This window comes from Erythrolamprus reginae, chromosome 3, assembly GCF_031021105.1.
Source record: "Erythrolamprus reginae isolate rEryReg1 chromosome 3, rEryReg1.hap1, whole genome shotgun sequence".
Taxonomy (NCBI): domain Eukaryota; kingdom Metazoa; phylum Chordata; class Lepidosauria; order Squamata; family Dipsadidae; genus Erythrolamprus; species Erythrolamprus reginae.
In genome coordinates, this window is record NC_091952.1 from 153,193,507 (window position 1) to 153,217,753 (window position 24,247).

At 38.3% G+C, this 24,247-nt stretch overlaps 1 protein-coding gene across 1 annotated transcript in view; it reads left to right on the forward strand.

The window, feature by feature from the left end:
* Nucleotides 1-24,247, forward strand: part of LPCAT1 (lysophosphatidylcholine acyltransferase 1) — a 55,904-nt gene that overhangs the window by 24,557 nt on the left and 7,100 nt on the right. The window contains exons 5-12 of the mRNA XM_070747043.1: nt 3,011-3,071; nt 5,384-5,442; nt 9,765-9,799; nt 10,823-10,877; nt 13,890-13,972; nt 15,683-15,808; nt 16,530-16,683; nt 18,558-18,656. Of these exons, the coding sequence (XP_070603144.1) occupies nt 3,011-3,071; nt 5,384-5,442; nt 9,765-9,799; nt 10,823-10,877; nt 13,890-13,972; nt 15,683-15,808; nt 16,530-16,683; nt 18,558-18,656 (672 nt within the window). The remainder of the gene's footprint in view (nt 1-3,010; nt 3,072-5,383; nt 5,443-9,764; nt 9,800-10,822; nt 10,878-13,889; nt 13,973-15,682; nt 15,809-16,529; nt 16,684-18,557; nt 18,657-24,247) is intronic.

Consider the following 24,247-nt stretch of genomic DNA (forward strand, 5'->3'; position numbering starts at 1 on the left):
TGGAGTAGCGAATTTATTTATCCCATTGGAAATAAAGAAAATAGATTTAATTGGTTCCCAGCGAATTAACAGGGGCTGGGAACCAATTAAATCCATTTCCATTATTTCCTATGGGATAAATAAATTCGGTACTCGACCAAATCGGTTCTCGGCCACACTTCTGGAACGAATTGTGGTCAAGTACCGAGGTACCACTGTATGCTACTTTTGGTCAACATAATTGTCATCACCATTTGGTATCCCAACAGTGGTTAAGACAAATTTTAGTCTGAATTCAGAATTTTCATTGCCCTGTTGAATTAGCATTTTCTTACTTCACTCCTGTACATAATTTGATTTAAAGTGGTAAACCTACCTATAAAAATAAAAACATTGCTTCTTTTTAGATAATACTTAGGAATACTTAGGCCATATTTCCATTTGTTAAATCTGTGATTTTCCCATGAATGTTTATGAAGGAGGATGTGAAGCTGTCTTCTCTGAATGTTGGCAGGCAAATGAAACATTGTTTTTGTTTATAGTTTTGATTACAGATAAATGTATTATGTTTTAATAGCAAATTTGAAATAATTGATAATTCATTTGAATGAAATTTGTGATTCATTAGCATTCTAGTTCTTTTGATCTGAGCTTGAGAATCAGGATTCTCTTTTCTGTGGTAATTGTTGATTTTACTACAGTGATTGGAATTTCAGTCTAGTATATTACAAATAATAATGGTGAGAGAGTTCTCAGTTTATGAAATCAATTTTACACTTTTCCTATGCTTCCATGCAGTAGGACATTTGAGCTTTCTTTTCTTTTCTTGGGCAATTGTGGTACTTTCCTGAAATCAATTTTTAAATATGTATACACACAGTTGTGAGAGATGAATGATCTTTTTATTTTAAAACCTGTATTTTTGCACAGCTGGCTTAGGAATTGTGCTCATCTACTAATCTAGGATTAGCAAAACAGGAAGGAAAAAACCCACAGGCAGATGAGCAAAGAACATGTGTGCCAGGCATATTGAGCTGACCAGGAAGTCTGAGTTACAGTCCTACCCCTTTGTTGGATTCTCTTTATCTTTAGTCAGCCTTCTTCTTTCCTAGATGTTTCATAGTACATTGTGGGGCTTGTGCTTGGCTTCACCATCCTTCTCACACTACTTCCAGCTCTATATATTATCTCCAGCCACTTTTTTACTCTTCATTTTATTGCCTTAAGTGGATGGCAGCCACAGCAGTGGTCACAGAATACAACGAAAGCACTCAAAGGAGAGTTGCTGAGGAGGAGCACTTTTTCACAGCGTGGCTGTTTTGAAAGAAAAAGAGAAGAAAGACTCTAGTTGGAACCATTTTAAGGGCCTCAATTAGCATATGTTTATTTTGATTTTTATTGGAGCAGAAAAGAATGTGAAATATCTAGTTGGTGTGGTCAGGTATAGGCTTTAATTGAAAGGATTTTGTGCTGAGTACTCTTTTTTTCTTTTTAGAAAGAAAAGAGGGAGAAAATAGAGCAGAAAAACTCAAGTGTCCAGCATGGTGCTAAACAGAAAAGTATTGTCATTGTTTGAATTTCTAGGCTGATATTTTGAAATAAAAGACTAGAAATCCATTAAACACATTGACGCTCTTTAAAATAATAGGAGTTGAATATGATTGTTATACTGGACTCCACTAAAAATGAAGAAATGTGTAGGTTCTGAAAACAGTAAATAGAACAGAAGTTATTTATTATAGTAGCAATTGTTCTAAGACTGCCCGCAACCAATAAGTATAAGTTGGGTTTAAAATATTTAAGCACTCTTATCTAGGTATTTCTAAATTAATTAGAGTTTAGGGTTTAATTTCTCGTCTATAGAAATTTTGCCCCATTTTACATTTCTTGCCATAGTTGTCATAGTGAATCACTGCAGTTGATAAGTTAGTAGCCTGATTGTTAAGTGAATATGGTGTCCCCATTAACTTTGCTTGTCAGAAGCTTGCAAAAGGTGATCACATGACCCCAGGACATTACAACAGTCATAAGTATGAAGCAGTTGCCAAGCATCTAAATTTTAATCACATGATCATGGGGATGCTACAAAGGTTGTAAGTGTGAAAAACATCATAAGTCACTTTATTCCATGCTCTTATAACTTTGAACGGTCACTAAATGAACTGTTCTATTTACCTCTTGTAAAAGAAGTGTATAATAGCCTGTTGTGACTTATTTTGCTGCGTAATTGCAGCACTCTCCTTATGGAATGGGATCATTGCAGAGCCTAGTAATAAAACATCCATGACTTTTCAAAGGCCTTTCATTTCTGCAGTTATAATAAACACTTTATAATAAACTATTTTTGCTTACAATATTATAAACATAGTGAATATTTGAATGATTTCAGAGCAATAATTGAAAGGAAAAATTTCTGAGAAAAGTAAGCTTAGAAAATATGAGTGTTTTTCCTGAGAATTTCCTTAACTGATTCATAGAATTATTTTTCTCTGAATTGAATGAACCAAGCAATTTAACATTTTCTTATTCCCTTTTTCTGAACATTTATTTATTCATTTATTTTATTAATTGGTCTTATATGCCATCCCTCTCTCCAATTTAATATAGGTAATCCTTGATTTATGGCCACAAAATTGTAAGGGTGGTTTGACCATTCCTGGAAGTGAATTTCCTGACCTAGAAACAGTTTGAGGAATTCCAAACATGGGCTTTAAAGAAATAGATTAGTGGCTGCTTTCACAGTGTATTTTCTTCTTAAGCAGTAAAGAACTATCTTCTTAGATAAGAAGGAATGGGTATATGGAGAGAAAATATTTCATTGTACTTCCTGCCTTTTACATTACCAAAATGAGAGTGCTTATATGGACACTAGACCTCATTCCATGAATTCTTTCTGAGATTACTATTTCCCCTTCACCAAGTGCCTTGAATAACAAACTGAAGACTAAATTCTGCATTTGAAACATGTTTCCTAAAAGGTTGTACCAGTTGCCTAAAAATATTAAGCAGATATTTTGATTTTTTTTTTAAGATAATGATATTCCCAGAAGGAACCTGTACTAATCGATCCTGCCTAATTACATTCAAACCTGGTAAGTATTTTGTACAACTTTCCTTTAATAATTTTGGATTGTGAAACATGAAATTCTGTGTTCATTGTTGCTTAATTTCACTTCTTACATTAGAGCAAATATGCTCTTTTCTGTTTCCTTCCTTTGTGGAGTAACTACTGAGTATTTTTGTAAATATGTAAATATTATGCCTTGCAGAATTTAATTGACCAGAAATATTTAGCCTGTTTAAAAATTCAAATATTTGTAAAACTTTGCAAAAAGCTATGACTGTTCCCTGGCAAAATGCAAAGATTGTTCTTGATGTATGTGCTTTTGTGTTTACTTACTGCTATGACATTTAAGAAAATGTCTTAAAAATACTCAGACTGCATAACTTGTGAAATATGTGGATATATTTGAATTTATAATCCAGGTTTTTGTGATTGTGTATTGTCAGTAATTGACTGCACTGCATTAATACTTCCTAATACTATCAATTTCTGGTCCCTTCCCCAATGGCATAACCTAAAGCTCTCAGAGGCAGAAAAAGAAAACTAAAATTAAATTTGGAAACTTCTTAATTAAGGAGAAGTGTTTGGTTTAACAGATTTAACAGATTTCAATAACAGTTTCAATAACTGAATAACATGCAAATGAAATTAGAGATGTATTTATATAACACCCTAAGTCAGTGGTTCCCAATGTGAGGCCCACGCCCCACAGAGGGCATGGGGAAAAAAAGGTTGGGAACCACTGTCCTAAATCCTCCTTTTGTTGGAATTTTGACAGAGGACTTTACAGAGTTTTGTACTCCTATGAGCAAATTTCTGAATTCTTGAGAAAGGTAAAATGCTAAATCAAAATAAGAATGTTAATAATGCAAATCTAGAAGGGTACTAGCAATCTTCCAAAGATTATGTTAATTTTTGCATTGTAGAAACTGAAAAATACATAAAACAGTCTTGATTTGTTCACTTGCAGTTTTCTTCCATCTAATATCTGTTCCATTGAGATTATGAATAATAATAACAATTACAGTAATACCTCATGATACGAACTTAATTGGTGCAAGGAGGAGGTTCGTAAGACGAAAGGTTCGTAAGACGAAACATTGTTTCCCATAGGAAACAATGTAAAGTTAATTAATCCGTGCAACCAAAAAACCCCCCGCAAAAAAACGGCTTTCGGCGACTGCTGGGAAGCGGCCGGCTGTTTTAAAAGGTGACAGCCGGCCTGGGGGGCTTCCCAGCAACCTCCCGAACCGAACCCGGGGTTCAGAAAAATTTTGCCTCTTCTTACGAACTTTGTTCGAGTTACGAACCGGCGTTCGGGAGGCTTCTGGGAAGCCCCGCCGCCCGGCTGTCACCTTTTAAAACAGCCGCGCGGCTTCCCAGCAGTCTCCGAACGCCGGTTCGTAACTCGAAAAAAGTTCATAAGAAGAGGCAAAATTTTTACTGAACCCCGGGTTCGTATCACGAGTTGTTCGTAAGACGAGGGGTTCGTATCTTGAGGTACCACTGTATTCACATAAATATTTGTAAGCCATAAACTTAAAATCTATGTGGAAAACCTATATAAAACAGATGTCTTTTTCTTTTTTTAAAAAAAGATTGTATCATTGAAAAATAAATATAAATATATGCAATATCTTTCAAATTCAAAGATCATTGAGCATAGAATGGATTATTTCATCTGGTTATTCCATTCTGGATGTATTCTCCGATTGAAATGGCCCTAATTTGAGTCCAAAATGTTTGTTTTAGACTCAAATCAGAATCTTTAAATCTCTTCTATTAAAAGGACACAACCACCTGTTTCATCTTGTAATGTTTCTTTTTCAAAACACTGTGTATATTACAATGAACAAGCTTGTATTAGAACTTCTGCTCTATCCATTCTGGAAAATATATATATATCAACATCAAGGAAAAATATCTTGAAGGGGAAAAAAAGACAAGTTGCCTTTTGGAGAGGAAAAAATGCTCTTTTGGGATAACCGTGACCTGAGGGACTGAGCATCTCCACAGACATATATTAACATCAAGGGATTATATTGGCAGAAGAATATTGCTGTCAGTAGACAATTGTTTATATTGTCTAGAAAATAAACACTGCTAAAGTATTAGTTAACAAGGTACTCCGTAGCTCCTTTAATCCAAAATCCAGGCTTAATCAAGCTTAGAACAGAGTTACTGAAATCAGTAGTACTTAAGTTAGATGTAAGTAATTTAATGGTCATTGATTTTAGTGGATTCTCCTTGAATTTAGATCTGTTCAGTTTACTTTAAGGCTGTAAATAGCTTACAATGAGAGATTGTTGTAATTAAATATGTATCCCATGCACATTGTAGGAGCATTTATCCCTGGAGTACCTGTGCAACCAGTGATCTTACGTTATCCAAACAAGTGGGTACGTATTGTACTGATTGTGTATATTAATATCTGAAATAATACTGTGTATTAGAGGAAATATTAAGAAACTATTTGAAAGTTATTCTCAAATCTATTATATGAAAAGCAAAAGACCAATACTAGATGACTGTTGATTTTTTTAATGTTCTATTGCAATACCATTATAAACAACCTCTGCCTGCAAAGTTTGAAAATGGTAACTATAAATTTTTAAAAATAGCGATGCAAAATTAAAAGATTGCTGGAAAGCTAAAATCCTTTGTACATTATCATCTTAATTATAATTAAGATTTAAATAATACTTGTATAATAGCATAAAACAGTACTTGATGGTATCTAAACAAACTACAGTGATCCCTCGATTTTCGCGATCTCGATCTTCGCGAAATGCTATATCGCGATTTTTCCCACCCGATGACGTCACTCTCTTCCTTTCTCATCTTTCTTTCTCTCTCTCTTTCTCTATCTTGCTTCTTCCTCTCTCACACTCTCTTCCTCCCTCTCATCTCTTTCTTTCCTTCTCTCTCTTTCTCTATCTCTCCCCCTCTTGCTCTCGAGCGGCGGGCGGGCGAGCGGCGGACGGGCAGCAGCGAGGAGCCGAAGATCGGGGTTTCCCCTTTGCGTGGGCGGCGGGGAAGACCCAGGGAAGGTTTCTTCGGCCGCCCAGCAGCTGATCTGCTCGGCAGCGCCACAGCAGCGAGGAGCCGAAGATTGGGGTTTCCCCTTTTTCGTAACTCGAAAAAAGTTCGTAAGAAGAGGCAAAATTTTTCTGAACCCCGGGTTCGTATCACGAGTTGTTCGTAAGACGAGGGGTTCGTATCTTGAGGTACCACTGTACTATAATTTAAGAACACCGGGGTGGTATAAAGTAGCAATTCGATTACAGTTAACTTTGCATTTGGCTACACAACTTTTAGCTATATTATATAAGAAAATCACATTCATGGACTTCTAGTTGCTTATATAGTTAAGCAGCGTGGAAGATAATGGAAAAGGAAGAGCACTTTGAATATCTCTATAACATAAATAATGTCGATCAGTGTTTTTTAACCTTGATAACTTCAAGATACAGTGATATCTCATCTTACAAACCCCTCGTCATACAAACTTTGAGATACAAATCCGGGGTTTAAGATTTTTTTGCCTCTTCTTCCAAACTATTTTCACCTTACAAACCAAAGCCACCGCCACTAGGATGCACTTCCATTGCCAGCGAAACACCCGTTTTTGTGCTGCTGGGATTCCCCTGCTGGGATACCTCTGCAGCATCACAAAAACATGGAAGTCCGGAGGTGGGGTTTCCCATGGAGGGGGGCCTCAGGGGAATCCCAGCAGCGCAACAACGGGCGCTTCGGCTGGCAAAAGAGTTAGGTTTTGGGCTTGCACACATTAATTGCTTTTCCATTGATTCCTATGGGAAACATTGTTTCGTCTTAGAAACTTTTCACCTTACAAACCTCGTCCCGGAACCAATTAAGTTCGTAAGACGAGGTATCACTGTATTTAGACTTCTACTCATGGCTGGGAAATTCTAGGACTTGAAGTCTACACATCTTAAAGTTGCTAAGGTTGAGAAATATTACAGTAAACAGAGAAAGTGAAATGTTTTCAACTTGCCCAATGTTATAAAAGCACAATCATTCTGAAAAATGATTGTTGTAAGACAGCTGAAGAGAACACTCTGTAACAACAAGGCAAAGTAAAAGCCCTTCTAAGAATGCTCCCCCCCCCCTCCGAGTCTACAAATCTTTAGCCTTTTAAATAAAGGCTTCCATCAAAACCCTTCCAAGATTGGGATTTTTGTAAGAAATAAGTATAACAAAATATTAGCTTTTATCTGTGATGGGCGATCAGAACACCTGTTCATACCAGTTTAGCACTCTTTCTAAGCAATAGTCTGTCTTAGAGAAATCAGATTGGGTAGGAGATAACATTTATTGTGCTGGTTAGAAAGAATTGTTTTTTGTATAAGTACAACTGATATTTTAAGCTCCAAATTAAGGGATGTTAATTTCATATTCCAATAACAGCAGTCAAGCATAGAGCAAGCAAAATTAAAAATGGAATTGTAATTAGGGCAGAATTTCTTCACTTATCTAACCTGAGTAGAAAAAAAATGGGTGGTGGGATGTTTCCAGTAGTAATCAAAATTGTAGAGGGGTAGAATGCCTTTGAACGAACTAGGCAAGGTGTCTTCTTCCATAACTCTCTGGTTGAGTCCTTGAGTTTCATTTTCTGATTGAGCAATTTATTTCATTTGTGCTATTGGTGTCCACTTTTCACTCTCATCTTTCAATTTCCTTTTTACTTCCCCTCCTCTTATCCTCTGCTAGGCCATTTAGCATTTTGGCTTTAAGTTGTGGATAAAAAAATGCATGAAAAGATTTCACCCTGGAAAGGAAGGCTCAATAAGAACATAGAAACAGTGATGGAATTAGCTGATATTATGCTAGCACCATACGCCAGTGCTGCCAGTCTCCCATAGTGGAAAGAAATACTTCAGATTAAAATAGCCCATGACTGCAGAATCAATCCAGTCAGTACAATTTTCTGTTAGATAATATGCTGACATGCCATTACTGCCTGTGGCATTTTTTAAGGGTGTTCCATTCCATGGGTCCTGGACTTGTGCCCAGATTTCTTGGAATAGATATCCATTGTAATGCTTCATTGTTTCATCTGCCTTGAAGTCTAATTTCTGGGAGTATAGATTAATTTTTTATTTCTTAAACTTCTATTTCTGATAAATTCTAATAGAAATATTATCTGGTGGGCCTGGGACAGGGGTTTATCCTCTGTCCTGGTGCTTCTCGACCTCTCAGCGGCTTTCGATAACATCAACCATGGTATCCTTCTGCACCAGCTGGGGGGGTTGGGAGTGGGAGGCACTGTTCTTCAGTGGTTCTCCTCCTACCTCTCGGTTGGTCGCAGTCGGTGTTAGTGGGGGGTTAGAGGTCGACCTCTAGGTTGCTCCCTTGTAGGGTGCCTCAGGAGTCGGTCCTCTCCCCCCTGCTATTTCATATCTACATGAAACCGCTGGGTGAGATCATCCAAGGGCATGGGTTGAGGTATCATCAGTACGCTGATGATACCCAGCTTTACATCTCCACCCCATGTCCAGTCAGCGAAGCAGTGGAAGTGATGTGCCGGTGCCTGGAGTCTGTTAGGGTCTGGATGGGTATCAACAGACTCAAACTCAACCCTGATAAGACGGAGTGGCTGTGGGTTTTGCCTCCCAAGGACAATCCCATCTGTCCATCCATCACCCTGGGGGGGGGGGAGAATTATTGATCCCCTCAGAGAGGGTTCGCAGCTTGGGCGTCCTTCTCGATCCACAGCTAACATTAGAAAAGCATCTTTCAGCTGTGGCGAGGGGAACGTTTGCCCAGGTTCACCTGGTGCAACAGTTGCAGCCGTATTTGGACCGGGAGTCCCTGCTCACAGTCACTCATACCCTCATCACCTTGAGGTTCGACTACTGTAACACTCTCTACATAGGGCTACCTTTGAAAAGTGTTCGGAAACTTCAGATCGTGCAAAATGCAGCTGTGATAGCAATCATGGGCTTCCCTAGGTATGCCCATGTCACACCAACAGTCCGCAGTCTGCATTGGCTGCTGATCAGTTTCTGGTCACAATTCAAAGTGTTGGTTATGACCTATAAAGCCCTTCATGGAATCGGGCCAGAATATCTCCGAGACTGCCTTCTGCCGCACAAATCCCAGCGACCAATTAGGTCCCACAGAATTGGCCTTGTCCAGGTCCCATCGACTAAACAATGTCGTCTGGCGGGACCCAGGGGAAGAGCCTTCTCTGTGGCGGCCCCGACCCTCTGGAACCAGCTCCCCCCGGAGATTCGTAAACCTCTTAAAACCCACCTCTGCCACCAGGCATGGGGGAACTGAGACATCTCCCCCGGGCCTATACAGTTTATGCATGGTATGTTTGAGTGTATGTTTTCTTTTAATAAGGGGTTTTTAATTACTTTTTATTATGTTTAATTATTAGATTTGTTATATATTGTGTTATTATTGTTGCGAGCCGCCCCGAGTCTACGGAGAGGGGCGGCATACAAATCTAATAAATTGAATTGAATTGTGGAAGACATAAAATTTGCATGTAAAGTTTAACCGCTGGCTTTATATTTCTAATTACAAAAAAAATATCATTTTTTAAATCTTGATTAATACTATGATTAATGTATCATTTCTATCTATCTGTTAAAGGGATCCTTTTTTCTCATGAAGCCTGTTAATATGTTGAGAGTAGAGCAACAAGAAGCTGTTACATCTATATTTAAAACAATTATTTTTTTTATAGGATACAATTACATGGACATGGCAAGGTCCAGGAGCGTAAGTCAGTGACGTACAGTTTGACTTATTTATTACTCTAAGATTTAATACTATTACGGTCATATGTAAATGACAGTGATTTAATATTTCTAAAATAAAAATTGACAATTGGAACCCAAACTGATCTGATTATTCTGAGGGTTGTTAATGTTGTTTGATAATGTTATTTTAAAACATATAGAATGCATTGTTAATACCTGTAGGATTGTGTATGAAATGAAAAATGTGTTTTATTTTAACCTCAGAGCAAACAGTGCAACTTGAAAATCTTATCCTAATTTCCTGAACTGGCTATATTACATAGAAATATTTCAAATAGCCCAACCATATGAAAAATGGAGCTTGGAATATGAGCCTTGCTCCCTCATTTCTTATTCTAATGTTGCAAATGGGGGTGGAGGGTGATATTCAATACTGGCTGCTATTTGCTACACAGTTTTCATTAGAATTGGTTACAGTATTATTTTTAATAGGGATCAGTAAGCTGTTTGAGAGTGGAAGTTGATGAGGAGAACATATGTCCTTCTGTCCTGGCCACTTTTTATAGAGGCATGACTGAGAGCATTTTAACAAACTTCATCACTGTTTGGTTTGGTGGCAGCAGTGCCTCAGATAGAAGGTCCATACAGAGATTGATAAGGACAGCTGAGAAGATTATAGGAAGCTCACTTCCCATTATTCAGGATACTATGTATAAACACTATGTGCTTAGAGCTCGAAGTATTGTTAGAGACCCAATACACCCACTTCACGGTCTATTGCTCCCCTCTGGGAAGAGATTTTGTGGTATTTATAGAAGGACTACTAAATTCTGTAACAGCATTGTTCCTTATGCCACCCACCTTGTAAATTTGCAAGATTCTGGCCATGTATATGTATACATTCAAACTAGACTGATGTTTCTCTGTGTTGTATATATGTGGGTATATGCATAATATACCCACAAAATTTCATTTTAATGTATGCTGATTAGTTTACATTTAAAGTGACATTAAAGTTTTAATCCATTATTCTATTCTTAAGGTTGACGATCCTGTGGCTTACCTTATGTCAGTTTCATAATTTTGTGGAAATTGAGGTAAGTATAATAACAGAAGTGTAATTAATCTGCCCTTTACCGCATAGATATTGGAAGAGAGAAATAAAAATAAATCGCAACTCCCCTTTAGTGATATTCTTTCTGCATTTGTGTGCAGTAGATGGAGATTTATGACTTTTGTCATACTAAGTATTTCTACTCAACTTCAAGGCTTTATTAAACCAACCCAGATAATCAGATATGAAACTGATCTGTTGATGGGGTAGGCAACTGAAGAGCTTTGTTTGCAGGGATGAATTTCTACTAATAAAGTTAACACTATTTAACTAAGCCAAGCTTAACATTTAGGTTTCTTCTATCAGACTTTCCTGAGTGATATATCTTCTTCAATATCCTATACAATTATTTTCAAGGAATATTTTCTTTCATGAAAATCAGACCAATAATTTTCTATCAAAATATAAAGCAACACATCTCTGTTTCGTTTCTACATTTTGACTAGATATTGGAAAAGCAACTGAAGCAGTCATTTAGCTAATTCTGATAAGTAAACTATTTGGAGGAGGACAAGATGTTTAAAAGAATGAGGCCAGCAAATGTTTGATACTTACATAATCTTTCTGGCTGACAAGAGAAGGCTGCTGTGGAAATGAGTTTTGTAATAGCTTATTTTTAAAAATAAAGACTGTGTTCCATCCTTTCTGAAGTGATATTTTTGAGGCTCCCTTGAATGTTACTACTCAGCTAATTTTCTCAAGTTTGTTTATAAATAAGATCTTAGAAGGACTAGTGAAAAGAGTGGCTTTCCTGATTGGATGTGATTTTTCATTTGAAAGCTTTCCAATCTAAGTTCAGCTTAAGCAATAACAAAGTAATATTCTAAATTGTTTAATGGATATTGGATTTGAGTCATTATTGCATGATGTTCATTGTTCTTAAATGCTGTATTTATCTTGAAGGATCGGACAGCTATTATATTCAGAGTAACATTGTCCAATTCTGCAAAGTTACATTTCTTGAGAAGAAAATATCAATCCAAACTGATCTATGTCTTAAATTACAATACTGTATTCATTTTGGGGTTGCCTTCGAAAAGTGATCAGCAACTTTAGCATCTGTAAAACTTGTCAGGCAGAAGTTTCTTTTACGGACTATTTATGCCCAGTTTTAAATCAACTATTATTAAGAATTAAGCCTAAATTGCCTTGGGCCAAAATACCTGTTGTTCATCTATTGCCATGAACCTGGCTATCATTTACTTGGTTCTTAAAGTTCCTGTTGTATGTTTCATAGTATATATCCCATAAAAAAGAATTAAACTGATGAGTACACGAGATAAAGCACTATATTGGCAGACTAAGATCCATCGGAATATAAGACGCACCTTAATTTTGGGGGAGGAAAAGGGGGGGGGATCTGCCTACCAGGTATTCATCTGGCTAGCATCCTTAGTCTGGTCAGCTTTAGCACATTATTTTATCCCCTGGTTAGGGTTTAAAAAAACCTTATTCAGAGAGAGTAACAACGAAAGAGCTTGCAAACTAGTAAGAGCTGGGAACATTGTTAGCAGCTCGTTAGGGCTAGAGAGAAACTTATTCGGAGCAATTTAAAAAAGCCTGCAAAGACTTAGGACTGGAAAAACATTCTTTGGAGAGAGTAACAATGAAAAGCTTGCAAGATAAGAGCTGGGAAGATCATTAGCACCTAGTTAGGGCTAAAAAAAAGCTTTGGAAAAAGCTATATTCAGAGTATAAGACACATCCAAATTTTCAGCCTCTTTTAGGGAGCAAAAAGTGTATTCTACTCCAAAAATTCTCTATAGCAGTATCTAATAATGGATTTCCAGAGGAATATCAACTCTTACTGCCTTTAGATATGCAAAAACAAATTACCATATTTTTCAGAGTATAAGATGCATTCCCCCACTGCGTTATACAGTGAATAATGCACTGGGGGGAGGGTTAATATGACACCAATCAGCTGTTCTAGAATGGGGAGCAGCAAATGTGCCATGGCTGTGGCAAACGGGCTATAGCGAACAGACTGTGGTGGCAGTGAATGGGCTACGGCGGTGAATAGGCCACGGAAAATGGGCTGAGGTGAACAGGCCAGGTGAATACTGGATGGATGCTGGAAGGCAGATTTTTTTTTCTTATTTTCCTCCCCAAAAGCTACTTTCATCTTATAGTCCAAAAATGCAGTAGTTTGTTAGGGATTTGATAACATGATAATATTGAGGGTAGAGGTTCTTTTGTCAGTATCAGTGTTCTGCTTATAAGAGCTTTGTGTGGTCAATGTTTTTTGTGATGGAGGGAGGTCAGGTCAGGGTCACATCAGCTGAGGGTCATTGGTAGGTGAAGTGCTGGTTGGAGGGATTGGTGGAGGGTCAGAATAAGCAGAAAAAACATACAAATATAGACATCTCCTCGATTCTGCTGAAGATATTACCCAGTCTGGTAACAAAACGTGGGGAAATCAACTCACAAGCTTGAAGAACGAACCTCCACCCTCATCTTACAGCCAAGTTACAGATCTTCACTACTATTACAAACATGATAATAATATCTTGGATGCTTTTAGGGAATGTTTTGGGTTTTTGCCTGTCTTATTACAATGTTTTATTTTTGTGTTTATCTTAAAGAGGTATATTGTACCCAGAGGCAGGAAAGAAATTCATTTCACATTTGAGTGCTCTTTTAAATAAAAAGGGTTTTCCCAATTTAAGGGCTTGAATGATGGGGAAAATGGAATAACTGCAGTGACAGGAAATCTTAATACAAGGATAGATAACTGGAGCAAAAATTGTCATTTGCTTTCTGAAGGGTTACATTTGTTCTTAGAACATGCTAAGAGAAGAAATGAAAACCAAATACTTGTCATGCTGGTATTTCTTCTCGATGATAACTATTCAGGCTTCAGGTTATTAGGTTTTTTTATTCCTGATTTTAAATGCTTGTTCTCATAACATTTCTTCATCTTCAAAACACCAGTATTATATATTTGTGCAATGTGATAATGCCTCTGCATTAAAATTTATTTTCCTGTGTATAGTTCCTGCCTGTGTATATACCTTCTGAAGAGGAAAAGAAAAACCCATCCTTATATGCAAACAATGTGAGGCGTATAATGGCAGAGTGAGTAAACTAAGATTTCAAATAGCATAATAACTGCATAATTTCAAACAGTAGCAACATTTTTGCTTATATATGAAATATTGCAAGAAAAATATTTTTTCTGTGCCATGATGTCAAAAGATAGAGGAAAAATATTAGTGATAGGAAATAATTACTGCTGTGTTTTGAACAAACAAAAACAAATTAGGAACATTGTAGAGGCAGCCAAAAATCTAACTAAATATTTGCGTGCTTGAAACAGAGAAAGAAAGGAAATATGGGTAATGATGTTATATTACTAAAATAAATTGGTTGGGAAAAACTGCAGATGAGATTATTTCCCCCACAGTGTCAGGGTTCTTGTTGTCAAGGTCCTCTGTCTCATTGACTGTTTATATTTCATATAAACATCATGTTCAAACTAGAAGCTGAGAAGAAGAAGGCTGATAAAGGAAGTCAAGTAAAAAGAAGTGCTCCTCAAGCACATATCTCACAGTCAAATGTTTTTATACTGTTAATTCAGAGACATTTCACTAGATAATACATTAACAGTAAAACTCTCTGAATACTTGCAGGTAAATTTTTTGAGTAACTGAAATGTCTGAAATGAAAATTAGCACTGCAAAGGTTTCTATTCAAGAAAAAATAGAAACTCTACATCATGAGCCCTAGTGATGCAATGGTTAGAATGCAATATTGTAGGCTGACAAAGTTTGATCCGGACTGGCTCAAGTTTGTCTCAGCTTTCCATCCTTCTGAGTTTGAAAATGAGGACCCAGATTTTTGGGTCAATATGTTGACATTGTAAATCACTCAGAGAGTGCTGTAATGCACTTTGGAGCCATATATAAGTTGAAGTGTTGTTGCTATTGTTATCATGGATAGTTGAAAAAGAATTCTGTAGATTAAAGCTACTTTATAAAATTGCTATTCTATATGTAAACTCTTCTTTTTAAACCCATTTTGTTAGGGAAATAACAAACACGTCAGTGCCTGTGTGCCTTCTAAAACCTGAGAATATTTTCCTGTCAAATCTCACTTGCAGTGGATTTGGTTTCAATCTGTTAATCCTTATCCACCTGATTATAGTTTCCAAGTACTGACTGAGAATAGATACATCACCTGAGTGTTTGACAAATATAGAACTGAGCATTGTCAGACGCTTCAGGACACTTAACTCCTAACTACCTCTGTGGGTAACTAATATACTTTAAGAAGTAACCAAAATCTTGCAATGGGGAAATGGTTTTATAGTACTCATTGCATGGATTTGCTGGGATCAGAAAACCAAGCTGTCAAATCCTGACTCAGATGTTAAATTGGAATGTTTCCAGTATTGAATCCTGTGGAAATTTACACATGCAACGTGTTGAGGCAGCACCCTGATTAACCATTTCTTGGATCTGAAATTACAAAACAACCAAATATGGCCATTTACTGTGCTGCAGTTATAAATTAAGTCATAAATAAAGATGCAATTTGGAGATGGCAAAAATTGATATGCTAAATAGGAAGGGTTCTAGTCTCTTCAATGCAAATTCAACATTGTATCCTCAAGTCATTACCTCTGCTTCAAATATTACCTTTTACTTCTAATATTTGAAAGGTTTGTAGTTGTACTGCCATGCTATGCTATGCCATGGTTGAACTTTTGAACTATGCATCAAATAAATGTTTCATGAAACTGTGTGTGAATGAGTATATATGTATACATATTTTTGTCTATTTAAGGGCTTTAGGAATTTCAGTAACAGACTATACTTTTGAAGATTGCCAGCTGGCTTTGGCCGAAGGACAACTCCATCTCCCATCAAATACCCGTCTCTTAGAATTTGCAAAACTTGTAAGAAATCTTGGGTAAGTAAATTATCAATACATAATAACGCACAGCTGCTTTTAACAAACAAACAAAAGCTTTGTAACCATTCAGAATTGTGTGACAAACTGATTTTATAAAATGCATGTCACTGCTTTTTTGAATTCTTCAGGTAGCTTTTGGTTCAGACATAGGAAAAACCAGCCTTATTTTCTTCATGCTTTTAGATGCAAAGAAAAAAGTGATTTGAAATGTGTTTTGGAAAAAAAAGTGACAGATTTAGTATACATTACAGAGATTTTAAATGGCTGTATAGCTATAGTCAGAATTTATGTTGGGAAAAATGGTTTTCTCTGCTAAAAGTAATAATATTTTACAAAGTGAGAGTTCTGTTGAAATACTGTAATATTTTTGTTTGTTTGTTTGATAGCCAAAGTCTTTATTCAGATACAATTGAAGATACAGGATTTGCAAAATATTTCTGCTGAGAACAAAAATATGTAGAGGCATATTGCAGGAAGAAAAGAATGTATAGCCTTGATCTGGCATTTTGTAAAAGAGAACATAAATTGCTCAGTGGAAAATAAAATTTAAATGAAATAAAGGGATTCCCCCCCCCCAATAGGTTTCAATTGAAAGTAAATTTTCAGTTTTTATGGTTTTTGGAGTTAGTATAAGAAATAGAGATGATCCTCCCTCCATCTCTTTTTTTGCTTAAATGATTATTGTCAAAACATACTTTGTTTTCCTTTACATTTTAAGGTTAAAGCCAGAAAATCTTGAAAAAGAACTTGATGCATATTCAGAAAGAGCTAGGAAACTGAAAAGCAAAAAAGTCACTCTCAAGGAATTTGCAGAGTATTTGAAAATTCAAGTTTCAGATATGTTAGAAAATATGTTTGCACTTTTTGAAGAGGTAAGAATTCATTATGACCAGAAATATAAAACAAAAGTTATTGTACAGTAGAAAATATTACTATGGGTAAAATCCACTTGTTTCCATGTACCAAAAGAATGGGAAGGAGTGATGTCATACTAGTTGCTGGAGAAGGAAATAGCTTTGCTTTGCCACTGCACCAAAAAGCAATTTGTGATCATTTTATCCACACCTGGGAAGCCATGCTAATTTTTCCACAATGCTCAGCTGATCAATGATCAGTTCATTAATAGAGAACATGTTTATTGTTACTAACAGCAATTAGAAATAACAATCTTCCTCCTTCAGTGGCAAGATTGAAGTCTCTTTCCCTTCCCCCAATCTGTATATGATTTACTTAATGAGTGATAATGAATGTACAGATAGCATTAGCACTTAGTCTTACATAGCATTTCACAGTGCTTTTACAGCCCTCTTTAAGCAGTTTACAGAGTCAGCATATTGCCCCCAACAATCTGGGTCCTCAGTTTGCCTACCTCAGAAGGATGGAAGGCTGAGTCAACTTGAGCCTGTTGAAATTCGATCTGTCACATTGCAGGCAGCTGGTAGTCTGCAGAAGTAGCCTGCAGTGCTGCATTCTAACCACCGCACCACCGCAGCTCTGTACTGCATTCTAACCACTGTGTCACCGCAGATGGTCCTTGACTTATAACCACAATGGCACCTAGTATTCTGATCATGAGCTGTTGGATTTATAAATCAAAGGATCGCATGATTGGTCTAGATTTTACAACCAATTTTTATGATTGGTTCATAAAGCAAGATATCAAGGTTGTTAAATGAACTACCTGGTCATTAAGTGAATCCAACAGACACATGGGCATTTTTTGCGATTTTCTGCCAGAAAACAGCGAAATCATTGCAAATTACTGTAGGCAGTTATAAATAACTAAACGCCAGAAATACTATTGTGTAAACATGGGGAGGTGCAGCAGTTATAAGATTGAGGGTGAGTAGTAGGAAACCTTTTTAAAGTCCAGTGTAATTTCAAACAGTTGTTAAGTGGTTAGTTGTAAGTTGAGGACTATCTGTACATGCTAGAGAAATTGTATATATAGTCCTCAAATTACAACAGTTCATTTAGTGACTGTTTGAAGTTACAATGGCACTGAAAAAAGTGATTTGTCACCATTTTTCACACGTGACCATTGCAGCATCCCCTTGGTCATGTGATTTAATTTGGATGCTTGACAACTAACTCACAATTATGACCATCGCAATGTCCGGTGGTCATGTGATCGCGTTTTGCATCCTGACACACAAAGTCAATGAGGAAAGAAGATTCACTTAACAACTATGTTATTAATTTAACAAGTGCAGTGATTCACTTAACAAATGTGGCAAGAAAAATTGTAAAATGGGGCAAAATTCACTTAATAAATTTTGGGCTCAATTGTGGTTGTAAGTTGAGGACTACCTATATTTGAAAACAGGAAATGGCTGTGGGTATGATATGACTCCACCTACCAATACTAATCCTATTACATATATTTTGTGGAGACAATTGCATCCCTCTGCTGCTAAATTTTTCATTCAGCAGTAAAAAATTGCACAAATATGTTAATCAAATTGCCTATATTTCTTTACATAATCACATTTTTAGGGGATAAGTCACTGAAAAATGGAACCATAAATAAATATACTCTTCAAACTTTCTAAGTCCTATTCTGATAAAGAAAATAGAAATTTACATTAGATTTTCAGAAATTCACAGGGATTTGCCCCCATCTAAATAGTTTGCATGAGATCCAGTTTTAAGAAATTGGTGTCTGTAAGTGCAGAAATTTTCATATATTCTCTAGATACGAATTTATGTATGTTCCTTTTCGTTTTTCATTTCATTTTTTCAACAGAAGGAAGATGGCCTGATTGACATACGAGAATATGTAACAGCTTTATCAGTAGTCTGTAGACCTTCTAAAACATTGCAAACAATGCAGTTGGCTTTTAAGGCAAGTAACAGTTTTTATTTAAAATGCTTATTAGCTATTTAAAAACCAAGGGTTTGTGAGCTTTTTTGCAATGTATATAGATATTAGGTCAAATACTGAAACATCATTATAAATACTACTGACTTTACAACTGTTCTTAAATGGTACCATCTGTTGCAAATCATAGCAGCAATCTGGACTGTAGAAACATGATGCCATTTTTATCTGTGCAAGCAAAATGAGATGGGCCCTCCCCCCCCCCCCCACTTTGCATGACACAATATGGCTTTGCATCTGGACAGACCTTCAGTCCACAATATTTTAAAGATGAGCTTGGAAAGAATTGAATTATTTAATGTGCATATCTATATCAAGAGATATTTCAACCAAATTGGTTTATTTATTTTTTTTGTCACTGTAGCAGCACATAATGAGACATAATCTCCATCTCTATTTCCTTTTGGTTATTATTGATCACATATTCCTGTTTATTGATTTCTATCTTGTCTTAGTTCTCTTTTTCTTTCTACTACCATTACATTTCTTTTTTCCTAACATTTTTACTTTAATACAGTATATTTTGCCAAAGTTCTCTTAGCCAATGGCCTTAGGTCCTGTCTTTTGAGAGGAAGGGGGAGAATACATAAGTTGTAAAAGTATGCTTCCTACCAACTGGAACATTTTTTGTGCCACCTCCATTGGCTTTTGTGTTCATTGCCAGAGCTGCGCTTCTTAAAGTTTCATAGATCACGAAGTGATTCATGCTCCGACTCTTAACAAAACAGCACTTCAGACTTTAGGCTGAACAAGCAGTGCTGCTTCCAGATGCTTCCTTGCTGAATTCGAGCATGGGTAGTTTTGCTACATTGCTGATGGAAGTAACATTGATATTCTGTTGTACTTCATCTCCTCCCTCCCATTTCAAGCCAAGTATTCTGGTACTGCCAGTGACTTCTGGAGAGCTCTTGATACCAGGAAAATCAGTTATGGAGGTTTGAATGCATTATATATCTTACATAATTTAAAATTGTAATTCACCGAAGTGGCTGACTATAACAGATCACCAATTTTTAACTCTGTTCCTTATCCTTCAGCTCCATGACTGGCACTATGCCATTGGTATCAACTTTGAAATATCCAACTCCATCACCATATTTTTTTAAATTAATTTTTATTGTAGTTCTTTAAAAACATAACAACCAAAAAATAGACAAACATTTACAAAGTACAAAAACAAAACAAAATAACAACAACAACAAAAATCAGTGTATAATTTACATCGTCATGAAAGGAGGGAAAATATAACTTCTTCTGTTATTAAATGTCTTTATATTCCGGCAGATACATCACCATATTTTCAAGGCTTACAATTCTTGATCCTCAGGAGTGATTCTGTAGATCTTTAACAAAACCTGACATTTTTTTCTTTGAGGCCAAGATTCCTAAATGTTCCCCAATCAACTTCACAATTATTGTTTGAATAAGCATAGTGCTACCATTTCCTAGTGAGAAGTTTCCAGAAGTTGATATCCATCCAATATCAACACTATGTTTAGGATCCATAGAATTCACACAAATCCTATCCCCTTCATACATAGACTCTCTTCGTTTCCATCCTTCATGGCCATGTGTTCAGTATTCTGTTATCCATATTGATCACTAAACTATGTCAGGCGTAACCCATAAACAAGTTTCTTCAGTCTACAAATGCTAATTTGAATAACTGTTCAGTTGCTTCAGTATCTTTATATGTCTGATTGGCTCCCTTCCCTCAGTAATGTTGTTCCTTCATTCATATTGTATCTGTAGCTACCATTTTATACCTTAGCCATGGATCCAGCTCTTTTTTTCATTTCCATAGCTCATTTTTGTTCTGAAGCTCCTGTTTGAATATCTGTGATTCCAGTACTTTGCAACCCCATTAACTAGGATATTGGCTTGTAAAATCTCCACTGCCTTACATCTCTGAATTGCCTTTTCTCTCTCCTGAGCTTCTGGTGTCTACCATATTTTTCAGATAATAAGACACACTCTCCGTTCTCTTTGAAAGAGGGTGAAAATTTGGGTGCATTTTATAATCCAAAGATAGCCCGGCCCACCCACTGGCCCCCACCCTTCGGACATTGTCAGCCGCTGTGCGTCACATTTTTGGGTGGTTCCAGGTGGTGGGGATCCTCACTTTCACTCAGATTTTTATAATGAATAGCACAGATCTTTTTATCCATTTAAAACAAACCCTATGACCCTACGTGCATTTAACTGGAGTGAGTGGGGGATGGTTTTCATGGGAGAGTTGGCACGCCACTCCCAAGATGCCCCTTTCTTCCTACTTATAGCCCTAGGCGTTGAAAGCCTAGCTTTCTCACTGCAAAGCCCAATAGAAACGCAGGATTTCAGTCGTCCTGGACGCTGCCATGACATATAAACACGCTGTCTAGCTTCCCAGCAAGCCCCCTGTGCCTTTGCTGTCTTGGTTGGAGCCTGATTGCTGAAGTGGTCCTGGGAAGTGCGGACGTTGGGACTCGGTTGGCAAAGCAGGCACTGCACAGGAGGTGTAAGGCAAGGTGGCTTGCCGCTCTGCCTACCCCTTCTCCAGGTAGCCCAGACAGAGAGGGGTCAGCTTCTGCTCCTGGCCCGGGAGATGGTTATGGCCAGGAGGGAAGAGAAGGTGAGTGTGCGGAGGAAGAGGAGAAGGAGGAGGAGGAAGGCATGCGGCTCTGCAATGTGCATAGGGGAACTAGGGAGAAAAGTATTTTCGAGTGGCAGCGTTGGCCTCATGACCCATTTTTGGAATCAGAGAGAAAAGCATTTTCAGGCTGCTGTGCTGGCCGCATGCCCTCTTTTTGGAATTGGGGAGGGAAGCATTTTCAGGCGGCAGAAAAATTCCAAAAATGGGGCGTGCGGCCAGCGCTGCTTCCTGAAAATGCGTTCCTCTCTTTCCTCCCATGTGCCCTCCTCCTCCACAGACTCACCTTCTCTTTCCTCTTTGCTGGGAAGCCCGGCAGCATGTTTATGAGATAGCAGTGTCCAGGAGGACTGAAATGCTGGGAGTGGAGCCTTTGGGCCAAGTCTCCCCCCATGAAAATCATCCCTCACCCCAACCACTCCATTTAAATGCATGTAGGGTGAAAGGGTTTGTTTTAAATGGATAAAAAGATGTCTGCTGATCGTTATCAAAATCTGAGTGGAAATGAGGATCCCCGCCACCTGGAACTGCCCGAAAACATGAGGCACAGAGGCAGTGATGGTCTGTGGCAATCCCTGCAGCCTGGAACAACTGATTGGGGTTATTCCAGGAGGCCTATCCACTCACCAATCAGCTGTTCCTGCTGAATCGGGCTGCAATAAGGCGCTGACCAGGCCGTTTGCTGTTTGCTGCAAGGACGCTAACTAGATGAATTCTAATGGATGCTGGTAGGCAGAGCCAGATTTTTTTCTTGCTTTCCTCCCCAAAAATTTGGGTGTGTCTTATATTCCCATGCATCTAATAGTCCAAATAATACTGTATTTAATTTTTAGATTTTGAGAAGTGTATTTTGGCATCTCCCTGCTTTTTTACATTCTCTTGCTCTTTGTTTATCTGGCAGGCTAACACTTCTCTCTTGGTAGATGTTCACGTATGAATTTGATTACCTCAGAAATCAAGCAGTTTCCTTAGAAGAGATGTCACATGGTGTCATAGAACTATATTGTGAATTAGTTATTTTTTCTGAGTGGTTTTCTGGCCACATAAAACACATTGCAGTAATCCGAATGAGAAGTGACTATAAGCAATTCAGAAAAAGGCAAACATGCCATAAAATAGGAATCTAGGCAACAGTCCTCTTGATCATGGCTGCCATTTGAACTTCAAAGAGTCTACACTTACAGAGTAGATGTGAAATAAAAAGACAAGAAACTCAAAAACAGCATTTATTAGGTCATTTATACTTTCAACTGTGAACCATTTCAAAAATGTTGAGAAGTTCATATTTTTTTACATGAATCGAAGGTTCATCTGCTCTTACATGAATTTCCTCTGACATCCTTACTTCCTCTTAATATTTTGTTATAAGAAATATACCATATTTTTCGCTCCATAAGACGCAGTTTTTTTCCTCCCAAAGTAGGAAGAAAAATCAGCCCCGTCTTATGGAGCGAAGATGCAGGCAGGGAGTGGGGGGGGAGGCTGCGAACTCGGAAGCGCCATCCCGCCGGCTGGCTGGCTAGCTGCTGCCTGGCCCCCTCCCTCCCGGAGGAGGGTCTCCCTCCGCACCACCAGCGGCGCTCCCCCCGTCAGCCAGCCAGCCAAGCCCCGCGCCCGCCAGAACCGGCTCCTCGCTCACCACCCGCCGCATTTGCAGGAGGTGGGGAGGGTCGGGCGGCCCGCCAAGGCCAGGAGGGATGCCGCTTCCCCCCCCTTCCCTCTCTCCGCCCGCCGCTGCGCCTCCTTGACGCCGAGAGGAAATGCCGGCAAAGGTTTTTCTCAGCGGAGGTCTTCGATGTCGGGGGCGCACGGGCGGTTGCGCGCGCTCCCTATCTCCCTGCTAGCCCACTCGGAATATTCAAAATAAGAAAAGCCTTTACCGGCGAAGGTTTTTCTTATTTTGAATACAGTATTCCGAGTGGGCTAGCAGGGAGATAGGGAGCGCGCGCAACCGCCCGAGCGCCCCCGACATTGAATATCACCTTCACCGGCCCCGCCTCTCCTGCAACCCCCTTGCTGAGAGCCCGGGACAGAAAGAGACAGAAAGAAAACAAGAGAGAGAAAGTGAGAAGAAGAGAGAGAAAGAGGGGGAGAGAGAGAGAAAGAGAGAGGGGGAGAGAGAGAAAGAGAGGGGGAGGGAGAAAGAGAGTGGGAGAGGGGGGAGAGATAGCAAGAGAGGGAGAGAGAGAAAGAGAGAGGGAGAGGGGGGAGAGAAAGAGAGAGGGAGAGGGGGGAGAGATAGCAAGAGAGGGAGAGAGAGAAAGAGAGGGAAAGGGGGAGAGAGGGGGGAGAGAAAGAGAGAGGGAGGGAGAGAGAGGAAATAAAGGAAGAGGAGAGAGAGAAAGGAAGAGAAAGAAAGAAAGAGGGATAGAAAGGGAGAGAGAGTGAGAGATGCTCAGTGAGCCTTTCTTTGAAGTTGCCTTTCTTTCTTTCTTTCTTTCTTTCTCTCTTTCTTTCTTTTTCTCTCTTGCTCTCTTGCTCTTTCATTCTTTTTTCTTTCTCTTGCTTTCTTTCTTTCTCTTGCTTTCTCTCCTTCCTTCCCTCCTTCCATTTCTTTCATTCCCCCTCTCTATTTTTATTTCTCTTTCATTTTCTTTCTTTCTCTCTTTCTTGCTTTCTTTCTTGCTCTTTTTCTTTCTCTCTTTTACCTTCCCTTCCTCTATTTCTTCTTTTCTTTCTCCTTCCTACCTTCTTCCCTCCCTCCCTCCCTTCAGTCCTTCCTCTCTTACTCTCCCCTTTCATAAGTTTCCTTGCTTCCTTCCTCTGTTCCTGTCCCTTCCCCCTTTCTTTCTTTCTTTCCTTCCTTCCTTCCTTTCCTCCCTCCATTTCTTGCTTTCCTTTTCCTTCCTCCCTTCTTTCCTCCCTCACTCCCTTCTTTCACTCCTTCCTCTCTTCCTCTCCCCTTTTTGGCTCAAAATATTTTTTT